The sequence below is a fragment of the Cavia porcellus genome, unplaced genomic scaffold, assembly GCF_034190915.1.
Source record: "Cavia porcellus strain 051 isolate PalLab524CR breed Dunkin Hartley unplaced genomic scaffold, mCavPor4.1 scaffold_1, whole genome shotgun sequence".
In the NCBI taxonomy this organism is placed as follows: domain Eukaryota; kingdom Metazoa; phylum Chordata; class Mammalia; order Rodentia; family Caviidae; genus Cavia; species Cavia porcellus.
In genome coordinates, this window is record NW_026947484.1 from 75,255,464 (window position 1) to 75,277,802 (window position 22,339).

The 22,339-nt window shown below is 42.6% G+C and overlaps 1 protein-coding gene across 6 annotated transcripts in view; it reads right to left on the reverse strand.

The window, feature by feature from the left end:
- Tjp2 (tight junction protein 2) overlaps positions 1-22,339 on the reverse strand; it is a 139,853-nt gene that overhangs the window by 38,606 nt on the left and 78,908 nt on the right. For 5 of the 6 annotated variants that reach the window (XM_003472276.5, XM_063250160.1, XM_005004729.4 and 2 more), the window contains 3 exons: positions 5,250-5,303; positions 2,970-3,094; positions 2,066-2,168 (listed from right to left, as the gene is read on the reverse strand). In XM_003472276.5, the coding sequence (XP_003472324.3) occupies positions 2,066-2,168; positions 2,970-3,094; positions 5,250-5,294 (273 nt within the window). In that variant the 5' untranslated portion in view covers positions 5,295-5,303. Of the gene's footprint in view, positions 1-2,065; positions 2,169-2,969; positions 3,095-5,249; positions 5,304-13,822; positions 13,947-22,339 lie in introns of those variants that run through there. The other variant, XM_013155066.3, reaches the window with a different exon arrangement.

The window sequence follows — 22,339 nt, forward strand, 5'->3', positions numbered from 1 at the left end:
ACAACATTCCCATTGACTCACTAGGTCTCCACTTTCTTATCTGGAAACAGGTCCATTAAAAAACTCCCAAGCTTAAAACTGAAAGACAATGACTATAAACCTCTGAGCGAATGAAACAGAGCAGTATCCAGGATACAAAACCAACCTGCGAAGAGCAAGAGCATCCTATACAACTATAATGAACCCATGGTGTAGCTCCATTCACAATGGCTTCAAAAAAATCAAATATTTAGGAATCAACCTAACCAAGGAGGTGAAAGACCTCTACAGTGAAAGCTGCAGAACTCTAAAGAAAGAAACCGAAGAGAACACTAGAAAACGGAATGTCAGCCCTTGCACTTGGGTAGCACGATACTGTCCAAATGGTCCCATGACCCAAGTGAGCTATATACTTACTGAAATACCTACTAAAATACCACAGAAGTAGAAAAAAAAAAAAAAATCCTCAACTTCACATGAAAGCAGAAGAGCCAAAGCAATCAAGAGTAAAAAGAACAAAGTGAAAGAATCACAATATTGGATTTCAAGTTACACTTACAATGCTATACTAACAACAACAAAAAAAACCACTGGCACAAAATCAGACATGTAAACAACAAGATGCATAAAGAGACAGAAACAACCCCCAGCTGTCCGATTTTTTACAAAGAGGCCTAAATCATACACTGGAGGAAAGATCATCTCTTTAACAAACGGTGCTGGGAAAACTGCTTATCCACGAGCAGAACATTGAAAGGAGAGCTATCTCTCTCACCCTGTACTAAAATCATATAAAAATAGATCAAAGACTTAGATATAAAATCAGGAATTTTGAAATTGATGGAAAATAACATTGGAAATCACATGAAGGCAGTATCATCTCAATATCAAGAATCAACAAGTGCCATCACATCAAAATAAAATCTTTTGCACAGTGAAGAAATCAATCAAGTAAGTAAAAAAAAAAATCAACCCATAAAGTAGGAAAAAATTTTTGTGCTATTCTTCTGATAAAGGACTATTATCTAGATTCTAAAATGAACTTAAAAAATTAATCCTCCCAAGACACATGATCTAATTTTTTAAAAAGGCAAATAAACTTAACAGATACTTCTCAAAAGAAGTACAAATGACTAAAAAGTATGTAAAAACTGAAATGAAAACAATTTTGAGATTCCATCTCATCCCAGTCAAAATAGCTATCATTGAAAACACAAAAAGTAGAAGAAAAAGAAGCCTTCTATACTGTTGGTGGGAACTCACACAACCACCCTGGAAATGAGTATGGAGGTTCCTCAAAACACTAAAAATAAAATTCCATATAACCTAGCTATCTCTTTCCTGGATGTATTCCTGAGATTTAAAGACATCCTAATGTATGTATGTATGTATATATGTTCGTAACAGCTCAATTCAGAAGAGCTAAGCTCTGAAAACAACCTAGGTGGGGGGTGGGAGGTGGGGCAGGATGTTCCAGGCTAATAGGGCTAAGGGAATAATCAAATGCAATGAGTGGAAACTTGGGTCTCGAAAGAAGGAAAAAATGCGTAACAAAGACAGCTTGACATACTGCAATCCCAGCACTCTGGAAGGCTGAGGCAAGAAGATAGCAAGTTCAAGACCAGCTTGAGTAACTTAGCAAGCTTCTCTCAAAATAAAAATTAAAAAGGCTGGAAACATAGCTCAGTACTGAGGGGATAAAAGAAATCTTGAGATATGGGTTGGGTATTAGATGATATTGCAGTTCTTAATATTCTTAGACATGATAACAGCAATACAGTGGCTAGAGGCTTATTCTTAGAAGGTGCATGTTGAAGAAAGCAGAAGTGAACTGTCCAGATGTCTGCAACACAACTCAGAGAAGAGAATCTCAGGCCTAAGGAAAAGGAAAAGAAAGGCCACGAAGATACCACATCTCCAATAGCCCACAATGTCACCCTCCCAAAGCTCTAAAGAACCATGCACTGTAGCTAGCGGGCCCATTGTTACATAATTCCATCAAATGCTCAGAAGCAAGTGGCATTTTCTTCCAGACATAAAAACAAAATGCTACATAGGCGAAGCTGGATGTAAAGCCCATACTTACGATGGCAGCAACCTTCCCGCTTTTCCGTAGCTGCTGAACTGCGAACGAATGGAGCACACCCTCCATGGAGGTGCCATTAACCATGACCACCCTGTCATTTTCTCTGTCAACAGGAATTAAAAACAAGTCATGAAAAACTTACACAGAATACAAATAGCAAATCCACCCTAGGTTCTTTCTGTCAAACTTGTTCTAAGCAAAAGACAGTGGCAACCGCACAGCTTAGTTTGGAGGATCTACTGCGAACCACGTGGACAGAAGGAGACTTGATCTCCTCAGACCAGTGTCACTCCATGGGCACAGTGAGGCCTGGCACCAAGAGAGGCCCTTTTTCAGTCATTCGCTAGCCACACTGTGTGTTGGGCTTGAGGCAGTCTCCAAGCACCCTCCAACAGTATATTGACTTGCGCCTGTTTTTAGGGAGGGAGGTCAAAAGCTTGCCTCAGATCCTTAAAGAAAATTCTAGGATCACAGAATTCTATGGCTTCAGCTCATTCCAAATATTTTAAACATTTACACTGAGAAAATTTTTCCTCCCAGTGGTGATGACTGAACCCAGGGTCTCATGCATGCTTGAGTAACTCTCTACCACTGAGCAACCTGACCAGCCATCCTCAATAAACCTATCCACACCAAGAAGTTAGGGAGGGCTGGAGGTTTAAAACTCCATTCAGAAGCAATTTCAGGAAGACATGTTTGTAACTATCTTCCATGGGAAAAACAGCCCTCCAAAGCTGGATGCCCATCACAGTATGGAGTGTATTAAAACATGACGTACTATTTATGACTTGAAACCTTCACATTACATTTTTTTTTTTTAAGAAAGTACACATCAACCAAAGCACCCTGTGCAGCGGCACTGGCGTGGCTGGTCTGGGGCTGGGTAGGGAGAAGTGACACTCACTTAAGCAAACCATCAGCAGGTCCACCTGGAAGCACATCGGAAATGACGATGGAGGTCTCCCCATTCTCAAAATGGGGATTGTCTCTGCCTCCCGACACTGCAATCCCAAATCCTCTTTTGGAATCCTGTTCATTGGAGTTAGGAGAAACATTTTAAAAAATCCTTCTGTAAGTGGCTTTCAGGATTAACTGCAAGCACTCAATAAAATAAAAGTCGAATTAATAACCAGAGACAGCTCAGGAACAGATGGGCTTGTAGAAGTAAATGAAAACTGGACTAACGCGGCACTGCAGTGAGCCGACAGATTTTAAAGGAAATTCCTTATCTGAAAGGAACAGCCTTGTGGAAGACGGAAAAGGTGGGTAGTGGCGCCCACTAGAGTTATCACAAGAAGATGGCAGGGGCAGAGGAAGGAAACAATGTCTTCTGTCTAAACAGGGATGTGCTGTGCAAAGCACCACCTGGACCTGCCTGTGTCAAGCTGCTCTGAGTGCAGCAACTTCAGTTAAGCCTGAATCTGAGAGAACCAATGTTACAAGTTTGATGACCTGGTGGTTTCATTTTATAATACCAGGTCAAAAGTACTTGGATTTTAAACATAAAATCAGAACATAAAATTACAGTAGTATTGAGATCTTATGAGAGCAAAACATTAAGCCCTTTTCCACAAGCACAGAAGATGGGAAATCAAGATTTGTTAAATTCAGGAATGCTGGTGAGCCCAGCTAATACACAACTCTATTTCATTTCAGTGTTTAAGAAAATCTTTAGCCCCAAAGAAACACTCCTGTGTGGGGCCTGCTGTGCTAATTACGAATATTTCAAACTCAAAAACACGTTGGGTTGTTGTCTCCTTATCTCGTGGCCCTGAGATGGCAGCACCACCCTCTGTAACAAGTCCAAGGAGTTTCTCATGTTTCCCAGTTGGGAACTCACAATTCAAAGGATATGTGACACGCTGGTGGGAAGGACAGGAGTCAGAAAGATGACTAGAGTTGAAAGCCACAACCTAAACAGGCATAATTCCTCCCCTAAAAATTGGGGATTACCTACCCAGAAGTTTAAGCACTTGGGCACTGACCCAGTGACATTTTTTTCCTACTTGGATTAATTAAACAAACATTTAATTTGAAAACTATGTTTTCATTAATGCAACAGGGATCAAAGCTCATTCATGGTTTTAAGAGTCAAAGGAAGGGTCAGGGATACAGCTCCGGGGCACAGAGCCTGCCAGGCAAGCTGGAGGTTGTGAGTTCCATCCCCAGTACCAAAAACAAACAAACAAATTAATAAAGAGTCAAAGGGTAACTTCCTCTTTTGAGGAATTCACAATCCCTCAAGAAGTGGCAGAGCCCGGGGGACTTAAGGCAGAAAGATCACTGCTGGCCTCCCTTGTGTAGCACCTACCAGGCGTAGGTCTGATGCAGGCAGGGGAGGGGTGGGCAGAGAGAGAGACGGAGAAAGAGAGAGAAAAAAGAAAAGAAAAAGGCCTTAGTGGAATTCTGAATCACACAAATGACTCAGGCTCTCTGTTGCTATGCTTTCCTAGAATGGAACTAACACCTACTGTGAACTCTGCTGTCAGAATAATAAGGAAAGGGGTTAACTTCTACTTTGTTTATTAGTACATGTCTGCAATACATAATGGTTACATTCATTGTGGGGAGCTGGCACATGCACACAACATGTTTTTATTATTATTATTATTAGCACTGAGTACCTGCCAGATTCCATGAATTGGAAGCTGCATTAATACTTCAGTGGATCAAGGAAGGTAACACCTATGAAACGACTCCTAAACTATGAAAAATATATTTATGTGTGATATTCTACTCCTATGTCCCTTAATATAATCAGGGGTGGGATAACATAGCTCCTGATACCTAAGCCAATCTTTTCAAACTTACGCCACATTGAAAACTAATTTGAGAGAGTTGTGAAGTATGCATATTCTAATTTAAATTACACAAGTTGTAAAAGTTACCTGAATGCCCTTACATAGTACAGCCTTCCCCTCTTTTCTCTTTTCATAACCTGTTCCACCTAGAGATGGGTGAAGACACTAAGTAATCTCTAAAATACTCTGCTGTATACAGACCTTACCCAGAAAACAGAACAGCAGCCAAATACTCATTAATAGGCAATTCCTGCCAGCTACTAACAACAACACATTAGCCACCCCAGTAAGAAAAAACACAGAACTGTGTGTGGCCCAGAGTAACAACCATGAACTATAAAACACAGAATACAACTGGGAACATATGAAACAGCAGAACCCACCTTTTGCAGGGTCACAGTATACTGTTCCCATTTCAGTTCTTCCATGCCTGGCGCCTGTTTAAAACAAAACTTGATTAAAACCATGAATGTCTCAATGCTAAAAGTAAAATTATAATTCACAGTGCCTCACTTTCTATATAACAAAAAGAGTAGCTATGTGCTGCTCAGAATGTTGTTACTATTTTCAGATAAACTTTCCATAAAATGGTCATCTTAATAATGCTAAAAAAAAAAAACAACTAGTAGAATACAGTGAGAGACAGGCCTTAAAAAAAGGATTATTATGATATTAAGTGCTAAGAGCCTTTTTATCACCACCATCCACATTATTTTTTTTTATTTAATTTTTTTTTAGAGACAGGGTCTCACTATATTGCCCAGGCTGGAGTACAGTGGCTATTCAAGATCCCACTACTGATCAGCACGGGAGTTTTGACCTGCTCTGTTTCCGACCTGGGCCGGTTCACCCCTCCTTAGGCAACCTGGTGGTCCCCCGCTCCCAGGAGGTCACCATATTGATGCCGAACTTGCGGACACCCGATCGGCATAGCGTACTGCAGCCCAGATCTCCTGGACTCAAGCGATCCTCCCACCTCAGCCTCCCGAGTAGCTGGGACTAGAGGCGCGCGCCACCACACCCGGCCACCATCCACATTATAATAATAAATCCCTTTAAAAAAAAAATCTCTAACAGCAAACAGCCAATGGCTCTTGCAGAACTCAAGGTTTTCAGGTTCAGGGAACCCAATAGATCACAAGCACGGTAAATTTAAAAAAAGAAAGCCACAGAGCTTAAATGCAGGGCCTCTCACTGCAGAAAAGAATCAATGGATTTTGAGAGGAACTAGACAAAAGAAAGAGTACAGAAGAACAATTAGGACAGCTGACTTCTCAACAGTTACAAGGGATGTTAAAGACAGTAGAATAACATCTTTACAACATCTGTCAATTAGGTAGCAGAAAAGATATTTACAAAAACAGAAACCAGGTCACATTATTAATACAGACTAACAATAAAATAATTTTCAAAGGAAAAATTTAAGAAAGGAACGTAATCTGAGAAGAAAAAAAATAATACCAGTAAACTTAAATGCATGTTGACACTATATAATTATAATGATAATGCATAATTTGTAAAACAAGCTAGAATTAAAGCACTAGGTAAAATACGTACTTCAAGGAATTAGTCAAAATTATTATAAAAGTTTTATCCAGGAGCAAAGTAAAATTGATTAATTTTAAATTTCATTAAGTTAAATCTACATGTTAAATTTTAACAACCATACAGGAACGACAGCATGTGGCTTCTAAACTAGCAGAGGAAAGACACAATTAATTTAACCAAAAAGAAAGCAGAGAACAAAAGGGGAAATGCAGACAAAGCAAACATAAAACACAAACTACAGTTCTAAAAAAGAAGAATAGTACAGATAATCATAATATTCAAAAAGGGGTTGTCAGACGAATTGCAAACAAGAAAAGCCAGCTATATGCTTTTTTTGTTTTGTTTTGTTTTGTCTTTTTCCTTTTTATCGGTACCAGGGATCGAACTCACGACTGCCTGCCTGCTTGCAAGGCAGGCGCTTATGCTGCTGAGCTAAATCCCCAGCCCCAGCTATATGGTTTTTGATAGCAAACATTTAAAACCTAAAGATGCATAGTCATCTATATAAACAAAAGGCCTTGCTGGACTTATATACAAAGTAATTTAAGAAAACCTGGCATTTTGCATTTAAAACAAAAATTTTCAATCAAACTGGGTGATACTGATTCTAATAGGAAAGATGGAGAAAAGCTGAAAAACATCCAGACAATGGATATTTTTTCCCAGTTAACAAACACCTATGCTCGGGGGAAAGTTCAGTATAAAAGGTCATTTATATTAACTGATACATTTGAACAGATAATTTATTCCCTTTGGTAACACGAAACTATGAAAAGGCAATTTTATTTGCCAGAGGAAAAGTAAACCAGTGAGCAGCGCTGATTCCTCACTGAGAGAAGACTGTGATTCGCGGGTCCCTCCTCCACGTCCTCCCTTCTGGGACAGCACCCCGGCCAATGCCAGCTGGTGCCAAGAGATCAGAACTCTCAGAGCCTCGGTGGTTAAACAGCAGCAGCAACAACAACAAAAAAACAAAAGCAATTGGTGAGGGGGTTGACGCAGACTCTTTACTGTCCGCAGAAGGACTGGCGGCAGCCAGGGTGGAGGGCATAGGCAACCCAAAGGGGCAAAACAAGGCAACGCAGTTGGTGCATGAACACTAAATAACATAAAAACCCCCAAACCCCAAATTATTTGTTCACCATGGCCACTGTTACTTGGCTTTGAAAAATGACTTGTTCCCTGAAATACGTACAATTAAATATTTTTTTTTAATGGCTGACTTTTCAGGTGAGATTTTTCTCTTGTCTTTGTTCCATTGTCTCCCAGAAGTGTCTGACATCCACAGCTGGCACTTAACAGTGTTTTTTTTCTTCTCAATAAATCAAGGGGTAGTTACACTATCAATTCACCATTCAATTGATGAGTAAGCCTGATTTCTACTACGCATGAGCTTTCTTTTAAAATGCTTATTAAATTCAGCATCTTTGTACTCCTCACTCTTTTTTTTCCCCTTCAGTACTGAGGATTGAAGTCAGGGGCTTTGCATTAAGCTATTATCTCTAGCTTTTTTTCTCTCTCTCTTCCTTAATTATTTTTCTTTTGATAACAGGATTTTACTAAATTTCTCAGCCTGGGCTCATCTGGTGATCCTCTTGCCTCAGCCTCCCAGAAGGCTGGATTGTAGGTGTGTGATACCACAGCTGATCTCTGCATCCTTAAGAGCACATCGGAAAGTCAGACTCTACTGTACGGTTTTCTAGGTGTGCTTTTAAAGCCATCGTTTTCTAGAATGTCAACACACATCTAAATTAGCATTTTCATGAAGTTCAAGGAAAAATAATATTTTCTAATATTGTGCAGAGAAAAGAGATGAATCAATAATGCAAATTCAATGTAGTAACTCAGTTTTCTATACATTATGAATGTATATTTCTAGTATCTGATTATAAAAAAATAGCACAGAAAAAATGGACTATGAAAAAGTATGCATCTGGCACATTTAACACATCTCTGCTGGTCAGAGCCATCAGTGGTACATGAGTGTCCCATCCAGTGGTGCCACCAGTGGGACTCTCCTATGCCACCCAATGAGACAGTCATGCATGTAGCACTGGTGGTTAGGAGCCACCTGGCGGAGGGACATATGAACTATAGCCCCATCACCAACGTGTCAACCTAAGCAGACAAGAAAGATTTTCCAAAATCACGTTTTATTTGAAGACTGCATATTTTAACTGGTTTTACAATTGTAGCACAAAATATAAAAGATATTTACCACGTATGTACCACATTGTATCATTGCAATAATTATTAGCCATCTAGCTCTTGCACCCTCCCAGTACTGGGGTGGAGGAGAGTTGTGGCCACGACTGTCTTTTCAATCTTAAGAGGATTTCCTGTGGCTACCAGGAAGTGATGTGTTGGAAAAAAGTGACCAAGTGTTAAGACACCTTCAAAGTGTCAGGCTTTAGTGACTTTTTAATATGGCTCTTGTAAATCAGCTCCATGTGGAGAGGTTTCAGAATGCTAGTTTATGCACTAGTTCAGACAGATTAGCAATAGTCCTCCACCACTTGTTCTTTTTAAGTGAAAACCGCAAAGAAATTAAGAATATATACATTAAAACAAAAAATTAGCATTTTCTAGTATGTGTCAGTTTAATGCACCTAGATTTTAATCACAATGGAAATAAAAAAGAAATTCCTAAAGGGAAACAAAAAGCAGAAACACAATTGAACTCTTGCATTAAGTGGGGAGTGGTGACCCCTTTCTACAGCACACTTCCTGGTCCTTGGGCCCTTCAATTAGACGTGGACTTGGCAAAGCTAACCCACCACCACGTGGACAGGACCTTAGGAGTGCACTGCCTCTCAGTACCCTGTCCGTGAAGGCAGGCTGGCATGGAATTTCAACAAAGCACATCAATCTGCAGGGTGTTGTTTTGAAAAAAGCTGCCAGCTCTTCTTGAATGTAGTTACAGACCCACATTAATAAAAATCATTACACAGGACCTGAGCCTCTAAAATTTACTTCAAAATCATCAGGAAGAAATGAACAAGTACCACGACTAAGCTAGATGTAAGAGACACTGTGAGTGTGGGGCAGCACAAGTACCCAAAAGGGGGTGATCATTTAGGTTAACAGTTATGTATGCACTGAAAATAGTCACTTAACTTCCCTAATCTTTCTCTCTTTCTTTCTCTCTCTCTTTCTCCTTTTGCTTTTTGTTTTTTAATTTTTTGGTGCTGAGAACTAAACTCGGAGCCTCATGCTTGCTGGCAAGCTGTCTACCACTGAGCTAAACCTTCAACTCCTAATCTTTTTTTCATGATGGCTGTTTTCAATGAAAAACCCCAGACTGCAAGGAAAAGACTGGAAAACATAGCAAAAGAAATATTAAATTTCCCATGACTGTGCTATTACAAGATTTTTTTTGTATTTTTATTTTTAAAGTTTTGGAGTGAACTTATCATTTACCCAAATAAATTAGTTATTGTATGGTTTTATTTTTAAAACATTGCTCAAGTAGAATGCAGCTGGCTTCTAAGATTTAGGGTCCTTCCATAATGAGATGACACTGTCTAAGAATTTCTGTACTAGCTGGAAGGGAAGTTTAACTTAAATCGGCTAGAAGAGGACCGCTCTTCCACCATCACCACACCAACTGGGCTCAGCCCAGTTTTCAGTTAGACCTTGTACTGATCTGATTCTAATGCCTAAAAGACCTCACTCACTAGGTATGAAATTTATCAATCTCTAAGAGACTACTTCTTGCCTATGGTTAAAAAGTTGCACCATTAACTATTAACTATTTAAACAAGATATTAAGAGAGTATGGGAAATGGATGTGGTAACACATACCTGTAATTTCAATTCTTTGAGAGGCTGAGGCAGGAGGACTGCAAGTTTGCCCAACCTAGGAAACTTAGCAGTTTAGCAAGATACTGTCTCAAAACAACAAAAATAAAAACAAAAAAGCCGAGTGTGATGGCACATGCTGTATTGCGAGCACCCAAGAGGCTGTGGCAGGAGGACTGCTGCAAGTTCAAAGCCAGCCTAGATTACAAATTGAGTTCAAGGCAAGCTTGAACTGCATAGTGAAACCTTGTCTCAAAAAGACAAAAGCTTTTTAAAACAAAGCAAAAACATACAAGCCAAGTACCCCAAAAGGCTTGTGGATGTAAACTCAGTGCAAAAACCCTGGGGTCTGATTTTCCAGTGTGCAAAACAACTACAAGAAATGTTCTGGTAACTAGGTGGTAAATACAAAATCTTAAATTTTGAGGGGCTGGCGGTATATTTCTATAGTACATGCACAGCATGCAAAAGGCCTTGGGACTGATTCACAGTAACCAACAATTAAAATTTCAGCAGCTCCTTTGATCATTAAAAAAACATCATCACTATGTATACTTGGTCCACAGAACTATGACTTCTTGCAAAAACCTCACAGCAAATCCTTAACTTATTCACTCATACATTCATGCATTCAAAATATTCACTGAGTATCCACTGTGTGCCGAGCACGTGGTTTGTGGCACTCTGGCTATCAGTGACTAAAACAGCCAGATCCCTTGTGCGGTTTACTAACTACTCATGGGCATAACCAAAAAGCAAGCCAGTACGTGCTTTCTTCCCTTGCTCACATGTTATCTCTTCAGAAACACAGAGCACCCACATAATCATGCTTTTCTCAGAGTATCAGCTCTGAGTACACCCCCAAGGACAGGCCACAGCGTGCACTGGCTTAGCTGAGTGCTGAGCTCATGCTGTCCCAACTGGGCCAGCAGGCTCTGGCCCCACCTGACCTGACCTTCACCTGCTATGCCCAGCTCAGAACTGTGGGCAGTGTTCAGTCTTTGTTCCCATGAATGCCTGCAGGTAGCTTCTTAGCATCTGGGAGCTTTCCAGGGCCACAATAAAAAAGATAGTTTTGGGTTTTTTTTTGCGGAAGGGTGCTAGGGATCAAACTCATGACCTAGCTAGCACTTGCCAGGCAAGTGCTGGTGCCACTGAGCTAAATCCCCACCCTATGAGACAGACTTAAAGGTCCATAAATTCCATGTACGCAAAAGTATGTAACATGAGACAGAATTAAAGACGCAGAAATGCCATACAATGGTGGTTCACGTGGGTGGAGCCTCAGAGAAAGGAGTGCTAAGTGCCCAAGGGGACACCATATTCACAGATTGAACCCAATGCCACCCCCTGCAAACAACCTAAAGATCTAACAAGAGCAGAATGGACAAATACATTGTGATGTGTTACTGAAATACAACGCTGTACTGTGACAAAAAGGAACAAATCCCAATCACAGGTGACCAAAACAAAGACCCACAGCAAACAGCATGAGGGAGGAAAGAGACTCTAGAAGGATTTATAGGTCACAATATCATTTCATATAGTTCAAAAGGAAACGATGTTTCATAACGATGTGAATACAGGACACTGCTGAACTTAAAAGTGAAAAGGAAATAAAGTTGTTTTTAGTGATGTATTTGTGTACATGTGGTAAAACTACAAAGAAAAAGCTAGGGATGTAGCTCAGGGGCACAACCTACCCACACACAGGGCCCTGGGTTCAATCCTCAGTAACTAAGAAGACAAAAAAACAGAGAGGAAGGGCGAGAAGAAGAAAAACAGCGAAATAGGGCCACAGATTTAGCTCAGCAGCATAAGTGCCTGCCTGGCAAATGCAAGGCTGTGAGTTCGATCCCCGGTACCCCCTCCAAAAAAGAAAGAAAAATAGAGAAATATTAAAAAATCAGGATAAAGTGGCCTGGAAAAAAAGCAGAGGGTGAGGTGGCAAACTACCAGAAGGCACTAGTGTTTCCTCTTGATGAGGGTCCATGGATATGTGTGAGGAATCATGGCGTGTAACTGTTACACCTCGTGCTTTAGATACAAAGTGACTGGTACCCCTGAAAGAATTAAGTCAGTCATTTATAAGAAAATACAAAGCAAGTGAGTAGACAACAGGTACTTGATTCCTGGCCAATGTTGCATCGAATTCCAACATTTCCCTGTGCACAGGCTGGACTGTGCAAAAGGAAAAGATGAGAGCATACAATAATTTATGCTGGGCCGGAGTTTTAGCTCAGTGGCATAAGCGCCCGCCTGGCAAGTGCAAGGTTGTGAGTTCAATCACTGGTACCAAAAAATAAATAAAAATTTAAAAAATAATTTATACTGGGAGTGAGGGCATGTGGGGGAAACCCAGGAAGGTGAAGAACATGAGTATCGCAGCTATGGGTGGAAACACAGACAAGGCCAGTCTTGGTGGCCACAGTACACCAGACTCTGCTGCCTTTTCAATTTAAGGATCGAGATTCCGACAGCTGGAGGATCTGCTCTCCTTGTAGTTCCTGGTTATTGTTACTTTTCATGTAAATATAAGTCATAGCAGCTCCCCTTCCCCCCACATCCTAACAAGTCATTCCTAAGAACCATGAAAAGTTAAAAGTGAGCTAATTTTTCTAACATAAATGAAAAGCTTTGTGTTAATAGTAAGGTATCTGTGCAAAGAAGGAAAACTAGAAAGGCTAATCTGTTGCATTATCGTTTTTAAAAATCTATTTAATTAATAAAGCTTTTTTTGCTTTGGAAAACCTTGACCAAATGGATTTTTAAAAACCCCATTTGTAACTGGATGTGGTGGTGCACAACTGTCATCCCAGCACTCAGGAGAACGAGGCAGGAAGGTCCCTGTGTGTTTAAGGTCAGCCTGGGGCTACACAGTGAGTTCAAAGCCAGCCTGAACCACAACAGCAAGACTGTCCCGAAAAACCACACCACAACCCTCTTCCCAATATATTTTAAAGAATAAGGAAACATTTAAAAAACCAATCACAGAACAAATACTAAAGTCTTTACTTCCAGATCGTGGTCCCGGAAAAGGCCACAATCTGATGCTTCCTAGTCATGGAGACCACAACAAAAACAAACTAATCACAGTTTGGCCATTAGAAACACACTTAATAAAAGGTTCCGAGTTTCTAAAAGTAAACATGCCTGTTAGAGAACTACATGGGTTCAAACTTCTATGAGGAAAAAAATGAAAAAGTGCAAAAACCTTTTCCTCACAATTTAGAAGCCTAGAGCTAAGAATAATAAAAAGAGATTTCTGCAACATAAAGCAAAGCAGTTTTATCTCCAAACAAGAAACTCTCATAGGAAAACAAACAAAGCAGTATGTTCCATCCGTGCCTAGGAAGCAAAACCACGCTCAGACTCACAAATCCAGTAAGTCTTCCTTTCTTCTGGGTCTACCAAAAAGCAAGGAAAATACTTCAAACCCACCACTAGCTACAATCTGCAATCTCACAATTTGCTACTGAAAGCCGCCGGACCGCAAATAAATCTGAGGATAAAGGAGTCACTGTGCAAGGGGGCTCGCTCGCCCTCCCTTCCCCGCAAAGCAAAGTGCGGTGCAGAAAGAAGGGGAAAAGCACCCAGAGGGACTCACGCGGCCTTTCAGTCTCTCCCACTTTTTCACCGCCTGGATCCACATGCTCTGCAGGAACTGAGCGGTCTTCATACCTCTGCAGATGAAGGGCCCTACCTCCCAGGCTGCTCGCCCATTACTACCACTTCACGTGGTTACGTAAGGCGGATACAATAGTGGCCCACATTCCCAGCAAATCCTGTTGTCATCTTGCAGAGATGCATCCACACAGCAGGGAGGCCAAACGCTCTGAAAAGCACCACTTGTGAGGTGAAAAGAAAGTGGTCTGATTTGTATCACTTTGAACAGTGTTCTTTTCCTCCCTCTTTCCTATGCAATGAACTAGAGACTGGAGTAGAGATTTGTCTTAGGGATACAAAATGATCCACAATGTGAGCAGAAAGCACAGCTGGCGGTCCACAGCCACATCAAAGTCTTCCATCTTAGACACAACCAAGACTGAAGAGTTTTTAAAACACCTGTTTATTAAACAAGCACAGACTTGTCACTATTTCCTAATACAACTATTTTCATAGTGTTTATATTGCATTGAGTATTAAAAATAACCTAGAGATATTTTAAAATATTATAGGACACATGCAAATACCCCATTTTATGAGGGATTTCAAGCTTGTGCACCATTCTTTTTGTCCATGGGGGTCTTAGAAACCTCTCTCTCTAGGGCCTGAGGGGTGACAGAATGGGACACTTTAGAGCAATACAATGGAAAGGAATAGTTAGCAAGTACTTATCTATAGAATTGCCCATAAATACAGTACTACACACACACAAAGCATAAGCCAGCTGGAAAGAAATCGGTAGTATTTCAGGTAATCTGAACTGCTAATGTCACACAGAAATTAAAAAGCACGAAGACAGAATGTTTCACATTCTTGGAGATAAGCAGGGGAAGATAAAAACGCGGGCAGTCAGGGCAGTCCGGAGCCAACTCAGGGGCAGAGCGCTTGCTCAACAAAGCTGTGTCCTTTTCCTAAGCTGGCAGTAAATTCAGCAGATAAAAGAACTACAAGGAGCGCGGCAACCTCTGCGTCTCCGTCTATCCCACTTGGATTGAAGGTCAGGTTAGGAACCTAAAAATGCAGGTTTAAATCCTCAACATCTTGCAAAGGCTGCATGGCATGAGAGCTGAGGCTGGGATTTCAGCAGCGCGGTCCTCGGGACCCCAGGCCTCTTCACCGTCACAGCATGTGCTGGGCATCTGTCTGCACGTAGAGTGCACCATCTGGCTTAAGACTGACATATACAGAAATTTGGACCTTGACTCAGAGACTATAAAGGAAGCAACGTGAAACAGCAGCAAGAAAGTGAGCTTTAAAATCACAAGATGTAGGGTGCAGGCCTGTTCTGATTCTTAGCTCCGGGGCTTTACCATTCTTCACAAAACAGGGATAAAGCCTAATACACCTCACACGATCAAGGTCAGCAAGAAAAAAGGCCATCCCCACACAGCGCCTATGCTGACAAAGAATTTGGAAATGGCCACATCTTTCCCAGGGATTCTTCCACAGTAATTTCTGGGTATAGAATTCTTCATAAGTGTTACAATCGCTAAAGGGGACAGGCAGGAGAGTGAACAATGTTATACTGCAGAGCACTGAAGTGTGAAGGAGGGTCCTGGGCAGCTAAGTGAGCACGCAGGCCCTGTCCTGGGCTATGTGGACCTGGGCAGGCTGCATACTCACCAACCAGGCCAGCCAGGAGCAGGTGCACTGGGCCCCAGGGGCACCAAACAGGAAGACCCAGGCAGCTGGGGGAGCATTCCAGCCAGCTCATTTCGTGCAGAATCCTTAGCAAGACACTTGATCATACCCAAAACTCACAGGCATCCTGGAATTTAAGAATTCCAGTGATTTCCAAGAGTCACTGTTTCTGGCAATATTCTTTATTTCATTATGGAAAAAAAAAATCCCATGAAACAAAAATTTATTACCTTTACCATACCTAAATATACAATTCCGCAGTTGGTAGGCATGTTAGTCAGCTCTGAGTCTCTGTGACAAAAATACATGACAAATGGATTTAAAAGAGGGAAGATTTATTTTGGCTCATAGTTTCAGAAGTTCCAGTCCATGGTCAGCTGTGGACCTGAGGTGACGCAGAAATTCTGGGGTGGAAGGGTTATGGGACAACAAAGCTGCTCCTCCCCTAAGGCAACGAGGAAACGGAGAGGGAAAAGTGACCATAAAAGAGAGGCAGAGAGGAAAAGGTCAGGATCAGGACATACTCTTCAGAGGTGCAGCCTTAGAGGTCTCTTCCAACAGGCCCTCCCATTTCCAACACCTCCCAATAATACAATCAGATATGAACTTATCCATGGATCCACCCATGATAAAATCAGGGTCCTTTGCATCAATTACCTACCAATGACACCACCACTCAGAACACGTGAGACTTTTGGGGAACATTTTAGAACTAAATCTTAAAGGTAGGGTTTGAATCTCTGTGCACCCCCGAACTGTGTTGTAAGCTAAGACCCAATGTGACAATATTAAGAGACAGGGCCTTCAGAAGTTCACTTAGTCAAGAAGGCTCCAGGGAGCTGGCTAAAATAAGACCTCTTTTTGTCATCAACCCATGAAGATGCAGTGTTTGTCTCTTCTGCTCTTCTGCTATGTGAGGATGCATCAACCAGGAATGACCTGGAAGCAGAGCACAACCTTCGCCAAGCCACAAACTTGCTGGTATTTTGGGGTTTTTTTGTTAGCACTGACACTTGAACCTAGGGCCTTCTGTGTGAGTGATATTCCCAGCCTTTACTTTTCAATTTTTTATTCTGAGACAGAGTGTTACTAAACTGCCTAGGGTGAGCTCCAATTGTAGTCTTTCTGACTCAGTCTCCCTGAGTGGTGGAATCACAGCGATATGCCATCTCTCCCCTTTCTGCTTGCATCTTAATCTTGGACTTCACAGCCTCCAGACCTGTGAACAAACAAATTTCTATTCTTTATAAATGACCCAGTTCCAGATACTGAGTTACAGCAGCAAGTGCACTCATACTGTCTGCAACCAATTTTCAGAACTCTTCATCCTGCAAAACTGAAACTCTGTACCTATTAAACAACTCCTCACATCTCTCTCCACCCCGATCCTGACAACCATTACTATTTGATTCTATGACTCTAGCTTATTTTAGCACAATGTCCTCAAGCTCACAGGTCAAAACTTTTTTTCTCTTTTCTTTCTTTTTTTGCAGGGGAGTAGGGGGTATCAGGGATTGAACTCACAACCTCATGCCTGCCAGGAAGGTGCTTGTGCTAAGCTAAATCTCAGCTCCAAAACTTTCTTTATAAGGCTAAACTAAAAACAGTCCCCCATACACATATTGTACATCTCATGGTCCATTCATCCTACAATGACCACTTGGGTTACTTTCGCCTCCTGTCTGCTGTGACTAATGCTCCTTTAAACATGGGTGTACAACTATGCCACCACTAATTTTCCACTTATTCATCCAACCAACCATGTGCTAGGAGCCAAATCAAAATCAAAATTGGTTCAGCACTGCCCTGGCAAACTCAAGAGTCAACACCTGATCCAGTCAGGAGGGTTCTGGGGAGCAGGGGACCCTGGAACAAGATCTGAAAGGAGAAAGATGAGTGGGGGTGGGGGGTGTTCAGGGCCCAAAGGACAGCACAGAGAACAGACTGACAAATAAGGAGGGGCCAGCAGAGAATGGCATCAAATGACTGCAGCCAGTACCAACCGGCACTCCACCAGCAGCATAAGGAGGACACTTGAGTGGGTGGCTGTCTCCATGAGTTGTCTTTTGTTTTACTGAGACAGGGTCTTGCTATGTAACGCAGGCTGACCTTCATCTCACTTATGTAACCCAGGCTAGTTTCAACCTTACAGAGATTCTCCTGCCTCAGCCTTCTGACCGCTGGGATTATAGGATGCATCACCATGCCACGCTTCATGAGATCTTATGAGTTTAAAGTCGTACCTTCTCAAAAACTGCCGATTTCTCTGTTCATACATTCCAGCCATACACCTGGCCCCAAGCATGGAGACAACTGACCCTCACTCACTGCCCACCAGTAGTCACACAGTTCAGTGGGGACTCAGGGCTACTCAGCACAAGTGGAACAGCACATGATACACAAGGGTCGTTCATTCAAATACGCCGATTGCCCAGGATGTGTCAGAACCATGGCAGATGCTGAGGAAAACATGCCAAACCCTTTCTTCACAGGCAGGGTTTTCACTAAGACAATAAACATGCAGACACCTATCTTGGGAAGCAGTATGATGGGATGGGTGAGCAGAAAGAATTAATGGTAAGAAAATTTTAACAACCCTCCAGAAAGAAAGAGAGGCAAGTGCACAGGTCCAGGGGGTGAGAAACAAGCTCACTGCATCTACCATAGAATAAAAGACTATGTGGGTCTGACGTGGGCAGAGTCTCAAGGGTTAACAACCAGCACATAAACCATGAAACTGGTCAGAGACCTAACCACCAGGCACCAGGGTGCTCTTCTGCCCACCTCGTGGTCTGCAGAGTCTCGCATGGTGAAGTCGCGTGGTGTGAGGATGGAGTGGGCAGTGGCCACAGAGGCTGCACAGCATAAACTGGGGTCCTCGAATGGGCCAATGAGCTGCTGCCCGAGGGAGCAGCTTCGAGCAGTAGACTGCGTCTTCTCCCTCAATGCAGGCAACAACTGGCTTGAGGCCCGTCAGAAGGCCCCAAATATGGGCAAGGCTGCTACAGATGGACCATGGACCCACCAAGCCCAGGCATCCAACCAGCTTACCAACAAAGCCATGAAGGCAGCTGGTCGAGATTGGAGACACTGCCCCGGGGGTGGCTTGGCTGACTGGGCTCATCAGACTTGCTGTCTCCACCCACTCCTCTGCCAGGGCCTAGGGGGCCTCTGCCAGGGTCCACAGGGCCGCTAGAAGAGGGGCTCCCGTCCTTGTAGGCCCTTCCCTGTTCTCCCTGCATCCTTGTCATTGTCCTCTACTGCTGTTGGCCTTTAAGCTCCACACTTGAGACTTGTGCTTTAGCCCCAAGTCACACACTTTGAGATGAGTATAAATAGAATCAAGGAGCCCAGGCTTGAGAACAATTAAAAAATGAACTTTAAAAAAAAATGTGAAACTGATTGCATAGGCACAAATTATTAAGCAGGGATGGGAGGTCTGGGGCAAAGGAGTGGGCACCAGCCACAGGGAAGTGCCGACACCCGGAGTTCTGTATGAACTCCCGGCTAAGACTGACCACCCTGTGGGCTGGGTGGCATTCAGCATGCAGGGAACAGCATGTCCAGAGCCAGAAGTGATAACATGAAGGGTGTGTTTGAGACACAGTGAGTACTCAGAGAAGCTGGGGAGTAAAACCACAAACAGGATTTCACATTCTCATCATGGGCAATGAACCTGTCAAAACAGCTTAATCCACAGCTTGAGAGCTTTAGAACACATACCTGCCTAGAAACTGGAAGACAAGATGGTTATGAGAACTGGGAAAGAAAGAAGTCATTACTATTTAGCAGGGCACCACGCCCGAGTGCTCCCACACAATTGCTCCCCAAATGCCCACACGCTGTGAGTTAGCCACTGTCCTCCTTTCTCAAACATAGAAGAGGAGGCCAGAAAATGTACACAGCTATCACCACTGTTAAGAGACTGGATCTGAGGCTAACACCTGACTCCACACCTAATTCCTTTTCTACACGCAGAATGTGACCCGTGATCTTTGTAACTGGAAAGAAGGAAGAAAAGGGAGGAAGGAGAAACAAGTGAAAAAGAATGGGGTGTAGCTCAGTGGTATACATGCCTAGCGTGCCCAGGACCCTGGATTCAACCCCTAGCAATGACAAAGAAGAACAGGAGTTGAGGAGGGAGAGAGAGAAAGAGAAGGCGGGATAGGTAAGAAAGGAGGTAGAGAGGGAAAAGATGGGAAAGGGGAAGGGGAGGAAAGGAAGCATAAGTCTCCTATGGATCAGAAACTGGGGAGGGTATCATCCAATAAATGGCCAATGCTTTTCTGCCTGAAGCTTCCCTCCTGTGTTTTTGTTGCATCTGCTTTATCATTCTGGAAGACAATGCCAAAATTATCATTCATCAAATTTATCATTTGTACAAATGGTAGCTACTAAGCCTGCGCTGGCTGGGCAAAGCCTGTCTCTGCAGTGTTTAATGGGACCCTGGGGTTCCTCTCTCTCTCTCTGCCCCTAGGGAACCAGTCTTAACTGCTATGAAGAATTTAAAGTCTACTCACTGGACTTAACTTTGAGCTATCTATTCAAGTTAACAGGAGCTGTTTCCCACCCCCTGCACTCTGCCCCAGAAAGCAGAAAATACCTTAACTATTCTTCCTTTAAAAAGTGATTTTCAACATTATAAACCAAGTCGTTGATTCTTTGGCTGCCTGGCACTTAACAGTCATTTCTTGCATGTTAAATCCTTGAGAGCAGTAAACTAGTTGCCAGTGAACTAAACAACCACTTACGCAATGTTTACAGTAAGGATTTTTGATATAAGCTGTTGCAGTTTATTCCACATTCACAAGTATTTCACTTTTAAATAACCCTCCCTTCACTGCCTCACAATGGACACAGCCTGGCCATGCCTAAGTTTAAAGAAAAAAGTTATATATAGAAGTCCACGAGGGTGTTCTGGACAGCTGATTAGAATTAGACTAGATCTGAGTCTGACCGCTGAGGTGTATCAGGATTACTGAGCTTTTTTTTCTAAACCCCATCATCCTATAGTTACATAAGTGAATTTCATTTATATTTAAATAATAAAGAATTGGAGGTGATTGCTGGATGTGGGGGCTCACACCTGTAATCTCAGCACTCAGGAGGCTGAGGCAGGAGGATTGTTTCAAAGTGAGCTTAAGGCCAGCCTGAACTGCATATCGAGACCCAGTCTCAAAAAGACAAAAAAAAAAAAAAAAAAAAAAAAAAGAATTGGAGGTGATGATAGCAGACCAGGGGACACAATCTGTATTCCTGAATGCAACTGTGCATTTAGACTTCAAGGATGGATTCCAGCCAAAACTGTTCAACTCACCCTGAGAATGGGCCTTCATGCAACTCTACCACCACTTGGTAAAAACAAGCATGAGATCACTCATTCCAGTGAGGCAAATTCCCACGAAAGCATCACATAAAACTCCGGCTGGTAAACTTTCAGGCGGGAGATGAGCTGCCGTAAACCCCTGGCAACGCGCCCTGTCACACTGGGCTTTGAGCTCTGGAGGCCCCAACACACGGGTCCACGCTTGGCTCCTTTCACACACTCCAAGCTCCGTGGCCTGCAGCAGTCCACTTGGTGAGGCTCAAAGGGCCCTCAAGGTCCCTCCCTACCAGAATTGCAAGATTTAACAAGATTCTTATTCTTGTACAGAGTCTTGCTTGACGCCCATCACAGAACAAGCAGTCTGGACCACAGCCTCCGTGATGATGAATACCTCAGCAGCCAAATGGGGACCCCTCCCAAGGAAGAGCACATTCTCTTTCAGAAGAGCCCTGAGAATGTTACACTGTAGAACCCAAAAGGTTGAAAACATATCCACACAAAAAGCTGTACTCAAAGGCTGTCCCCAGAAGCATTATTCATAGTAACAAAAAGTTGGAATGGCGGAAGTGTGCCTCAGTGGATGACAAGGTAAACAATACATGATACACTCGTATTAGTGACCATGGTAACAAGAAATGAAGTACTAACACACATTGTAACATGAGGGAGACTCTGACCTGTAAGTTAAAAAGTCCATGCGTGAAAGGACAAATGCTGCACAGTATCCTGTGTGAAATGCCCACAAAGGCGAATGCCAAGAGACCGAAGGAGCAGCTGTCTACAACTTCAGGGACTTGGGGGCGACTGGACAAGGGGTTCCCGCTGTGGTGATGGTTTGCACACCTCTGTGACTCTAAAAAACACTGACTGTATGGCATGTGAATTATAACTAAATGGAGGGCTTTCTTCTTTTGTTTTTGAAGAATGTATCATAGATCCACATCCTGCTCAAATTCATGCTCCCCACATACAAACTACTTCACTACTCCTTACCTCAGTCCCTCTCTACAAAGCAGAGATGGTAATAAGACCCACCTCTGTAAGGCTGTGATAATTTAGACAAGGCACAAACAGAATTCAAGTGGTGCCAGCACATAGTGAGTACTCGATTGACCTTAGCCATTATCAGTATCATAAGTATTAAACTCTAGCCAGGGATAGTGGTTCCTGCCTGCAATCCCAGCACTCAGGAGGCCTGAGGCAGAAGGATTTGGAGCCAGCCTGGGTTCCACAGTGAGTTCGAGGCCAGCCTGGCTCAAGACCCTGCCTCAAGAAAAAAGACAAAGGGGAGGAGGACTATGAGACTTACTTTACAGAAAGGAGATTAAAGTCAGAAATGTAAGGAAATTAGTGGAAATCACAAAGGGTGGCAGAAGATAAGACTCTAACTCAGGTCAGTGTGGCTATGAAGTCTATCTTCTTTCCACTGAAAAACCTTACCTCTTCAACTAAATGCCTGTTATAACCTGCAACATCTACTGGGTCTTGGCC